We start from the raw sequence: 12,335 nt of genomic DNA on the forward strand, positions 1-12,335 counted from the left end.
TCATGTGTCATCGTATCATGATGATATTCAAGCATTATATTCTATCAAATTGATTGCCCTCTAAAAGAAATTGTCCTCCTTGCAATAAGTTACAAGAATGCATGAATGATGTTTTACAACTTAAATATTGATGAATCATTTTGCTTGGGAAGAAGCATACTATTATTTATTTTTTCTATTGGGTAATTAGCGCATTTCGATAGTAAAATTTTTGGAATTCCCCCTAAAGGGAAATTTGAGGTCTTGCTGATTTCATTTGTTTAAGTCACCTTTTCAACTAATTTTGCATAAATATCTATACCTATATAGGCCCATAGAACTACTTTTGCAAATATATCTGGAACTAAAACAAATCATAAAGGCAATAAAGTTAAATAAACTTCTTTAATCATGTACATCTAGTGATTGTTGACCCATTAGCTATTGAGGAAGCTGATAAGAAGCATCCTCCAAAAGATGGCATTTCATGCGTTCTTATGAGATAAAGGTTTTTTCTCACATCACAATGTATAATTTTATGTTGCAAGGAATCCTTATGCCCATTCTCGTGGGATAGAAGAAGAAGATGTCTTTAACATCTACAAGGCTAAACATAGCCTATGGGACAGCCAGCCAAATTCAGTAAATCATTATTTTCCTATGCAAGTTGATGATAAGTACCCCCAACTTCTCAATGTGCTTCTCGCTGAATAAGCAATGCCAAGAGCTAGCTGTTAAAATTTTCATACAATACAATGTTGTTCAGTTTCCACAATCCCAGAATTGCAAAAAGAACAAACTCGCTCTTCCCACACCACTTTTAATGCTGCAAAGAAGGTTATGGAAACTGTGCACCAAAACTTCCAAGGTGCAAATAGTTTTAGCACTTACCAAAGAAACAGAAATAATACTCAAAATCAATAATCCTAATCATATTGCTGGGTATGTCCCAGTCCTGAGATAATACACAAGACTGCACAAAATTGACCCATCCCACTTGAGGGTCAAGTCTGAATGTTCTTGACACTTCTTTAGCATTCAAGAAATTGATGATGTGGATGCTGATGTTTAACATGTGATTGATGCTCTAGTTACTTGAGCCATACCTAAACAAGATGAACAACATCTATTATTGACTTCACAGACTCTTCACTCATTACACTTACAAAATTCATGCTTTGAGATGGATTATTTTGTTTCTGATATCTATCACTGAATTTACTTACAGGTTCATTAGAATCCTTATCTGGTTTTGCTTTGGTATGGATTATTCGTTTGTGCTGGGTTTCTTGACTTTGGAGTATTTTGAAGTTAAGTAATTTCATAATCAATGCTTGGTTTGATGAATCCAATCAATAAGCAATAAAAAATATAACTGCATGGCTCCTTCACAGAGAACACAACAGAATCATTACACTGTTTTTTGCACCTTGAACTGATAATAGGAAAACAAAGAATTTAAAATTATTCATTTTCAGAGTAGTTGAGGAAAGAATCTACATTGCTGACACTGGCATGTTGTGATGGTTAAGTTGTGTTGTTGCTCTTGCCATCAAGGTTCACATCCCATTTGGGATGAGGTCCTTCATTTGTAGCCTCATGTTTACCCTTGAAAAAAAAAAGGAAAGAATCTACATCTACATAATCATCATCTGCTTCTGCTCTTGTATAACAAAATGCAAATGATCAGGATATATAACAATACACAAATGATCAGGAGAAAAATGTCCAGCAGACACCTCACTGCCCAAAACGTTCAAAGGACTCTTTCGAACATAGATCTATTGGGATTTCCGAGATCAATGTGAATGGAGTTCGTTGGTATGGAGAAGATTGAAGACCTGGATAAAAGTGCAACAAAATGAGTAAGTTTAAGTAAAAGTTTTTCACAAAATCTGACGAAAGAAAACACTAATCTCAAAATATTATAGATATTGAAATTGAAACTATTTCAGATATGGCTTATAGCTATTTCTCCACCTAATAAGAAAAACCTTTGGAGATGGACATCACATAAAAATTTAAAACTATAATTTTGTCAGATTTGCATTAATAATGAACATATATTGAGAAAAGATCGCATTGCTTTGTGCCTCTGTACCTGTGGTATATTATAAAGTTGCTACCACTTTGACTGTTGGCATTGACCCCTGCTGAAATTCATCTCCTGACCAGCTTAGATGCTCAAATATATCATAGATCTTTTATGGATAATCTTTCTGATAAGCAACATAAAATAGGAGTAAATACAATAGTCAAGAAATGCCAGTCAATTGCATTTCCTTCATAGAGAAAATTATGAAGGAAGAAAAAACCGTGAAAGATTATCTTCATAAATTGGGAGTTAAAAACGTATTGAGATAAAACCACTAAATATAGAAAAAAACAAAAAAACTGTATTAGAGACTTGCGTGAGAATTATTATTTAGCCAACTGGAAAAGAAATATACCAAGTAACAGTCTTATTTCTCAATGACAAATAAATTTCCTAAAGAGGCGAGGAAAGCTCATCATTAGCATATTCTACATATTTTCAAGATACAGAAACATACAACATATTACTCACTTATTAGTTCATAAGTTACAATCATAGAAGTTCCTGACAGTGACATGCTCAAAAAACGTGGTCCAAAGCCTCTGTACAATCCTTTCCAGCCATCTTCTTTCAATAGTTGTCTTGTTGTCTTCATAATAGATGGTCTACCTTCACCATAATTATCCATTACCTGAAAATATGGGTTGTAATATCCACATTTCAAAATAAAACATAACAATAAATAACAATATCAAAATTAAAATAGAAATATAATATGCTCAAAATATAGAAAATATATTTAAAATTTAATATTGTAATAACTAATAATAGTTAGTAATCAATTTTTAATATTAATCTTTCCTAAGATGATAATTATATCATGAGTCAAATCCAACTTTGTCTATGACTTAATATGGCTTAAGTTACCAGAGGATGTGGACAGGAATCTTAACAGGTTTCCAACAGACACATTCTTGTCACTAGAGCAACGAGAGTAAGCACCACAACATTTTTTAGATTGTTCATTATTAACAGATTACAGTAGTCTGCTTTTTATCGTTAATTACGAGATGTCTAGCAGCAAATCACAACTTTTTATATCAGACAAAAAACAATGGATAATAATTGACAGGTGCAATTTATATAAACCATGAGATGCTGCAATTAGGAAAGGAAGATAATCAGTGATTAGTCAAAACTTCACATTGTTATCACAAATTGATTTAATGCGGGGATGCGATCAGCTTGAGGAATATGCTTGTGAAGAGACATCCCCTTTCAAAAGAAAAGTCCACAAGAAGCAACACTCCCTTTGTTTACCGCATGGGTAAATAGATTAATGCACATAGACAATGAACAAGAACAGCAGATCTCCTTCTATTATTCGCATATGCTAAGAGATTACATACAGATGATGATTTACAATGATCTCCAATAGGTATATATACAACCCGTCGAATCTTCCCGAAGGGGTCCGTCAGCTACATGACAATGCTAATCTACTAGTCGGCTACACAATCTTTACCGACAACATCAACCTGTTGGCGACACGATCTTTACCGACGACAACAACCCATCAACTACACAATATTTACCAACAACCACCCGTCGGCTACACAATATTTACCGACGATAACACCCTGTCAGCTACACAATATTTGCCGACGACATCATTCCCCCAAAAGAAAAAGTTGTCTCCAGACAACAATTACAAAATATCCGAAACAAATTAACAAACAAAATACATTAACTGATGAACTACAACAAGATAAATTTTCTTCTGTCACATCACTTTCACATTCGTCCTGTGCCTGTATCAAGCTGGTCTCCAACCCATGTTGCATTTGTAGCCTCTGCTAACACAATACTATCTCCTTAATCAAGCTAACCTTGATAGCCACTCGTGTTGCTTTCTCTACTTCCAACTCCTGCGTACCCTGAGCCAAGTGTCATTGAACTGCCTTCAACTAGATGATCAGCTCCTCCCGAGCTCTCTATGCATCCACCAAGACAGCTTCACATCCAACACCTACTCCAAGTGCCTCAAAGTGTAACATCCCTCTTGAAAGGCTTGCTTCGCTGATCTCTCCACCTCTGGCAGACTATGCTTGCAGTAGCTCCAAATCTCATCAAACGGTCACACTTCCCATGATTGATAACCGCACCAACTGGGGGTCTAGGGGGCATCGCCCCAGCTCTAGGTCTCATCAATCGGTCACACTTTCCACGACTGATAACTGTACCGACTGGGGGTCGGGTCAAGGGGCCGATACGGGGCAGGGTCGAGGGGCAGCGCCCTCGCCGCCAAGACCAAATTAGCACTCCGAAACCCACAAAAAATTGCATGGAACACACCATTTTTGTGATTTTCTTCCAATTCCACACCCTTTCTGGCAACTGCTTGTGTTTCCTACCTGATTATATCTTTCTCTTCCCCTCGGCATCATACATTATTCATTTTAAACATCTTTGAGCTGTCGTCGTTTTTTTTTTTTTGCTCCTTTACTTCTGACTACTTCCTTCTGCCTTCACTCCTGGCAAGACCCCTGATTGCAGGCCTATGATGCCCTGGATATTATCACGAAGAACTTTCCTCTATTACTTGCAACAATTTACTAACCTCCACGAGAACATCAGCCACAAGAATTCATTACACGGAAGAATTAAACATCCCTGCCGAAATCATAAACACCTTCACCGAGATAGCATTGTCCGCGGAAGAGGTGCTCTACAAGAATGAAGTCTGCGGAAGAAAAGACTTAGCCGTGGTGAAAAGGTGAAGTCACTGACAAACAAGATGCAATCCGTGAGGATAAGGAGGTAATCGCCATGCACGTCCATTGTGTAGTGCTCTGCTTCATCAGTCCTAGCGCTGCTTTGTTGCCAATACAATGCCACTGACCTTGTAATGTCGCCCGTGGAGGGAGTGGAGGTACGCCTACGGGAGAATAGAGAGCCGAGGCTGTTTTAATGTAACCCGCGGAAGGGAACAAGATGAGACACCTGCGGAACACAAAGTAATACGCCAAGGAGACAAGGTTGCACGTGGAATAGTGCGTGGAAAAAGAAATGCCACGGATGAAAAATTGAGGCCGCGGGCACGAAAGGCAATCCACAGACCTTTCCGCAAAACACATTGCCCGCGAGACATTGTTATTGTTATTGTTCGCATTGTTGTTGTTCTGCCCACGTCTATTATTTCTGTATCCTCTGGACGTGGCACCCTCCGTGCTTGTGTTCCTGCTCCCTTCGAACACAAAAGCCTCCTATGTCAGGAACACTTGTTGAGGTCCTCTGGTTTTCATGTTGAAGGGGCATTCTTTTATGGAATGTCCCATGATCTGGCAGATCTCGCATAACTGGTTCTTTGGACAGGATCCCTTTGTGTGACCTTCTGTCTTACATTCCATGCACCATAGCTCACTTCCCTTTGCTTCTTTCTGCATGTTCTTGAATTCCTTCATCATCTGGATCATGTCCTTCTAGAGAGCTCGGACCTTTTTGCTACTATTTTCATCATCGCTGCTCTCTTCTTCCGAAGACGCATTGTCGTCTGACTCGAAGGAGCTACTCTTCTTCTTCTTTGTTTTCTGCTCACTTTCCAAGTTCATCGCCCGATTGTATGCTTCAGTGTATGACAACAGCGGCACAATCTTCATCTTCTTTTGCAACTTCGGGCGTAGACCCTCAATGAACCATCTTTTTTATAGCCCATTTGCCGGCTTATTTTCCATTTTATTTATTAAGTCTTTTAATTTTCGGGTGTATACTCGGACAGTTTCATTCTTCCCTTGCTTTGTATTGTATATCTCCACCACGATCTCATTGTCGTCACACAATAGTTGAAATTCTGTGATAAACTCCTTAATGTTGTCCAGACTGGTTAACTTTTGGGGATCAGTATCAGCAAACCAATCAATTGCGACACCTCGTAGGGTTGCTCAAAATTGCCAAACCCATTCGTTTGTATCTATTATGCCATTTGCCCTCCAAATCGTTTCGCATGTTTTACAGTGTCAGATTGGATTGGCCATACCATCGCCATCAAACTTCGGCAACTTTTCCTATGGTCCCGCCATCACTACTGGATTTTATGCACGGGCGTTGTTCGGTCCTGCAACACTGGCGCTGTTCGCTCCCACACCGACACTTTGCACTCCCACGCTGGCAATATGCACTCCCGCACCGGTGATCTGCACTCCCACACCGACACTCTCCAATAGTTGTCTTATCTCCAACAACTGTGTTCTCTAGTCAAGAAGGGTCTTCCCGTTCCGGAAGTGTATTGCAGACGAAGAGTTCACTCCACGCTTGTGCTCCCTCGGCACTCTGAGCCGTGCAAGTTAATTCCCTTCTGTCTGGATTCTCTTCCCTCGGCGAATATAGGTTCAAAAATTCCTCCCTTGCTTCTTCCACCAATTCCACCCGCTGTCAAATCTCCTCCAACAATTCCTCAGTGCTTTGGCGTCCGTTGGCAATCTTCTGAAACCTCCGTCGGCGTTCGGCCTGCTGCGCCAAAATTAAATTTCCTTGAGTTGTGCGGATTTCATCTTTGTCCTTTAGCTTATTCTTATTTTTGTTTAACTGATTCGGCATCAGTCTTCATTCCAGCCTTTGTTCCAAGTCCATCAGGCAACGGCGCCAAATGTTTACCGCATGGGTAAATAGATTAATGCACACAAACAATGAACAAGAACAATAGATCTCCTTTTATTATTCGCATATGCCAAGAGATTACATACAAATGATGATTTACAATGATCTTCGATAGGGTATATATACTACCCGTCGAACCTCCCCAAAGGGGTCCGTCCGCTACATGACAATGCTAATCTACCTGTTGGCTACACAATCTTTACCGAGGACATCAACCTATTGGCTACACAATCTTTACTGACAACAACAACCCGTTGGCTACACAATATTTACTAACAACACCCTTTCAATGATAAGAGATAGGATAAGTAGGAGAAAGGGATGGTGAAGGGAGGTACTGTGGGTTATATTGACAAATCAACAAAGTCTGAATTCATTGGCTAGCAATAAGTGGACAGCAAGAACACTACGATACTACTCTACTACATATAAAATTTAAATATATACAAGGGGTAAAGAACCTTTATATAGTCCATTATGTATATTATGTGTTAATAAAGATGAAATCAGAATCATCTATATATAATGTATATATCTAAATGCTCTATAACATATCTTTGAATGAGCTAATACACACACACACACACACACACAGATCTATCGCTACTTAGTAATTGAAGAGGAAAGGACTTAAGTGTTTCCAGAGAGGGGCAGTCTAAATCCAGCCAATAGGAAGATTTCCAATATAGGGTAGGGATCAATGTCCCTTACAACTTGAGTACGGTCCCAAGATAGCATAAAGGCTTGGATCTATAAACTTTGAGGGAGCTTATTGTGTTTGATCTAAGTCCTTCGGTTCCTTCGGTTATATTCATATCTTCTCCCTCCTCAAATTGTAGTAATAAGATCAACATTGACATTAAGTATTATAAATAGTAAAATAACCAGAATACCTAATATGTTTTGGCATGATAGACAACCATTTTTCTTATTTTGAACTATGGAGTGACATAGATTCGATTCAATGCAACTTAGTCCATTCAGTTTAAACCATAAGAATATTAGCAGGGTTAACTCTGGTTATAATGGGCCGATACCTAGCAGGGGACATTACACGGGTAGTGACAACTGAGATTAAAAATTGAAGCATGAAATGTAGCATGAAGCATAACCAATATTATCAAATTAGTAAATATAAAATGCATTCCCTAATTATCATCTTTATATAATAATACCCATGCTACAAGTAAAGCAGGAGCATAAAACAAAGAAATATAACTCATAAACCCAATGACCAGCCATAACAATGAACAAAGCTAGGGATTTATTTATCACTTATAATGTACAGAAAGAAACATGACTATGCAGTTTGTTCAGTTGTGCTCCTAGAACGGTCAAGTGTGTTCAAATCATCTAGATTAAAAAATATTGTTTTAAAATTGCAGTAAACTAAAAGTGTTGCAGACAAAATGCATTATACATGGAACTTGTTCTTCAAAGAAAGATAAACTAGTGCTTTGGAATAGATTCACAAATATTCTCAGGTCACCTGAAGACGAGTTTTTATTGTATCCAAAGGAGTGGTCAAAACAGATTGGACAGCACCTGCCAATGTTCCCGCTGTTGCTTGCACTAAAACAATATTCCCATGTGTTGGTGATTTTTTCTCTGAATCTTCTCCATAACCCAAGCCCCTAAAATCAACAACATTTGATTAGATCAAAATACAAAACACATTGAAAAATGGCAATAGACATCTGACAAATAAAGAATGGTAACCTTAGGCCTCTCATCTATAACAGTCAAATGAACAATGTTGATGTAGTAGAACTGCCATATAATGATATCAATTCAAGCTAATACCTCAATCATAGTACTCATAAGTTTCCTACTGTCCATGTTGAATAATAGAAGGAAAGTGAAGGAGCGGAATGCAGATTTGAACTTTAAAAAAAGAGGCAGGGGGTAGCAAGGTTTTTAAAAAGAGTAAAGACAAGAAAAATGAATTTAATTTTATATTTGATTAAAGTAATCCTAATTAAATGAAACATAAGAAAATTAGAAATAGTGTTGCAAGTGGCAAAGATTTAAAAAACTTATGTCTAATATCAGAGTACCCGGAAACTCCTTACCCCTCCTGTAACGTACAGATTCCCGTATCCAATATGGCCCAGATACACATTGAATGCTATACCCATGTGTATCCAAAATATCTTGATTTTCCAGCTGTGCCGAATACTATGTGATTTAATGTTTTTAAACTCTGACATACTCTTCCTAAGTTTTATTTTAAAAACTTCTTTCATGCAACATTTTAAATTTTTTTGGTACAAACAAAACCTACACCAAATGAGAGAGACAAATGAAATGTTTTTCTATTTCAAAAACCCATATTTTGGGTTATCTTCCAATGCAACTCTACTATTTTTGCATACTGTAAAGTGTTAAATTAACTTAGAATTATTTCTGCAGTATTTGAAGAAAAAACTTTGCTAATAACTTAGAAAATTGTTTTAAATGTGTATGTGTTTTGTATTAATGTTATCTCCAGCCATATATTGGCGGTCTTCAAAATGGCTGCATCTGTATCCGATACCGTACCCATATTTATATCCCTATTCATGTCCATGCAACTTTGTTTAATTTTAAAGGAAAAGATCCCAAGTTAGAATTGGAATAAAACAGCAAACCTAATGATAGAAAAACTAAACAAGGAAGAAAAATTAACTAAAAAGGGGGTTATGAGATTGAAAAAGGAAATTATGAAGTAGAAGGAAAGATGAACAAATTAAGACATGAAGTAGAGGAAACAAGATGAAGGCAAAAATTAAAATTCAAACAAGAAATTGAAATTGCATTGATAACTTAATGAAAAGTCCTAAATATCTTAAATAAAGAAGAAGCTTAAGGAGAGAGAGCTTTGAGAGAAGGTGCCACAGCTTGAGCAATAAATTGAAAACCCAGAGAGAGAGAGAGAGAGAGAGAGAGAGAGAGAGAGAGAGGGAATAGCTTTCGCAAATTGCAGTTCTAGGGGCTTCATTATGATACATGTATAGAAAATTATTTGTCTTTATGCTTCAACAATCTGCAATCTGACAACTGCATTTCACTCTTCATCTGTTCATTTCGGGTTAAAATTTTGAAGTAGAAAACATCTTTCCTTCAGAAATCTCAGACATGCATGTTTCCAAGAGCATGTGAAGCACTGGTAAAGTCCAGAGATCAAAACATTCATTAATGCTGTAGATTATCAACTAGAATAAAATAGACCATGAATGTAATAAAAGATCCGATCAAAATCAAGTCAAATTGTGATGCCCACTTTTTGTAGTTTTTGGGTTCTGTTTTTTGTTTCTGTGTTTTTCGTGCAAGGAACAACAAACTGGAAAGAAAATAAAATGCTGATAACTACTGTAGATAACTGAAACTCACTACATCAAATCCTCAATTTTATTAGAAAGAAAATATAAAACCCTTGGCACTTCATATCAAAGTTATACTCCACATATTACTGGAAAAATGTAAGACAACAGCATACATAGTCATCATGGTTCAGGTCTGATATTGAAACCATAGTTTAAAAATTCGTTATCAGCAATAGCTTGGCCGGCCCAAATTTTCTGAAAATCTCAGAATCGGTAAAAACTCAGCAATAAATCGGCACTTTTATCGAACATTTGAAAATATACAATTTCTTAAAATATTCGAAAATATGCATACATACACACCAAATTTGTAAAAACATATAATGATTTAAGATATTCACCATATATCAATCAAAGTTTACATTCGTGTATAATATATCCTATATCAAATAACTTTCACATGCTTTATACAATTAGACCAGAACAAATGGGATCTATATGAGTTGTTTGCATTCTTGTATAACATATCCCACATCAAATAAGATTAAAGTCAAAGTAGGAAATCAAACTGGTTGGCCATGCTCCACATGGTCAAAAGGGAAAGCTAAGTATAAATTGTAATCCAAAGCCTCCAAAGCCAAAGGATGAAGTCAAGAAGAACAGGACGATAGAAGTGTTTTAAAGCAATGAGCTGAAACAGTTTCTGTTGCATCTTAAGCTTAGAAAATAATGACAAAAAATGCAGAGGTCGTTACCTGTTCAAAATCAACTGCACCCGCAAAAAACAATGAGGCAACTGCGGACAAGCAAAATGGCGAGGGGCAAAAACAGCAGCAAATAAGCTTTCGTTCACAGCGTAAAGGTTTTAAAAAACCTAAAAAACTTTGACCGCCGCTGACATGGTTTGTTGACCGAAATTTTGGCAGAGAAACCGCAGGTTTTTGGCATTTTTTTCCAATAATTTCGGCCACCGAAATAGGAAATGTCGCTGCTCATTTTGCCCGATAATATGGCAAGTTGAGTCACGCTATCTTGCGGTATTTTCGTTTTTCACACGATATTTTAAACTATGATCGAAACATTAACACAAGTACAATCTCAATAATGTTACAATATTTCTGAATTTTTGCAATGTCAAATCTTTCTACAAGATGCAGAAATGGAGTAAGTTGATACCAAACAGTCCATTCAGCCACCAAAAATGCTAACAAAAAATGTGTCAGTGTTTTGTCCTTACTATGAAGCTGGAAAATGGTGTACAATGCAGATCCTAATACTCTAGGGTGTACAAATGATGATCATAGGCTGATTGCTCCTCCTGTACATGATTCAACCTCTACAAATGTCATGAAAAAGCATGGAAAATGCTGATCGGGGCCTTCACAACCCTGTCCAAACCCCTCAATCTGCTGTTAACCTTCAAAATGGATGATATTAGCAACCAATATGATGGTACAGCACCTCCAAACTCTCCCAAAACAGTGTGTATTTGATATACGGAAGACACTCTAGGTAAATATGCCAATGTCAGCAATAATATATGCAGAATAACTGATATATGTGTGACCTTGGGCTGGTTTATGGCTATAAACGATGTTAAATAGTCTATACAAAAATGGTGTTTCACATCTCGCAAAAAATAATGATGAGCATTAAATTCTGCAAATCCAACAATGAAACTCTCCAAGTGCCTATCACCGGATTTGTTTGCAAATCTAATCACCCAACCTGAAATATATGCACCAAAACTCTAAATCAGCACGCCATGCAACTCTCATGTAGAATTGCACATGCTAGAGGGTGGAAGTTTTTTTTTCTCACCTCCAAAATGAAAATCCAAGACGGTTTGTCTTCAAAGCTCTCTGAAATAAGCCAAAAATTTGTCTATGGAAGAGTAGAAAGGTCAATGTGGAAAGTGAACAACATGCCAGAGTGAATGCTAGATACAGAATGTGGCTAGGCAACCCCATTTTACTTTACCAAATTGGGTCCTTGGTTAATAATTTTACTCCAAAGTACTTCAAAATAGAAACACTTTTTATAACTAAGCAATTTAATCTTTCAAATCAAACACAATAATATTATAACTAGTATAGATATCTTAAATAAATCTATCTAAAGAAATGCCGATAGACATCCACTACAAAATAATTATAATTTAATTTACTACATCTAAAATTGTTTATATTTCCCTTATCTTCATTTATTTAATTTTTTACTAACTTGATCTTTTTATTTTAATTTCTTAAAAAATGGATGATTTATATCTCCAAATATGCTAATTTAAATGGATATTTTATGTGGTATTTATTTAATTATTTTTAAAAGTATATTCTATTTATAATAAGATTTAAACTATT

The 12,335-nt window shown here is 36.6% G+C and overlaps 1 protein-coding gene across 2 annotated transcripts in view; it reads right to left on the reverse strand.

The window, feature by feature from the left end:
* Window positions 1-1,415: 1,415 nt before the first annotated feature.
* LOC149553926 (uncharacterized) overlaps window positions 1,416-12,335 on the reverse strand; it is a 96,814-nt gene continuing 85,894 nt past the window's right edge. For both annotated transcript variants that reach the window (XM_089789263.1, XM_089789264.1), the window contains exons 4-7: window positions 8,160-8,304; window positions 2,546-2,705; window positions 2,081-2,198; window positions 1,416-1,820 (exon numbers count right to left, since the gene is read on the reverse strand). In XM_089789263.1, coding sequence (XP_089645389.1) covers window positions 2,173-2,198; window positions 2,546-2,705; window positions 8,160-8,304 — 331 coding nt within the window. In that variant the 3' untranslated portion in view covers window positions 1,416-1,820; window positions 2,081-2,172. The remainder of the gene's footprint in view (window positions 1,821-2,080; window positions 2,199-2,545; window positions 2,706-8,159; window positions 8,305-12,335) is intronic.

Source organism: Cupressus sempervirens, chromosome 6 (genome assembly GCF_028749045.1).
Source record: "Cupressus sempervirens isolate cs-2001-9-10 chromosome 6, ASM2874904v1, whole genome shotgun sequence".
NCBI classification, from domain to species: Eukaryota; Viridiplantae; Streptophyta; class Pinopsida; order Cupressales; family Cupressaceae; genus Cupressus; species Cupressus sempervirens.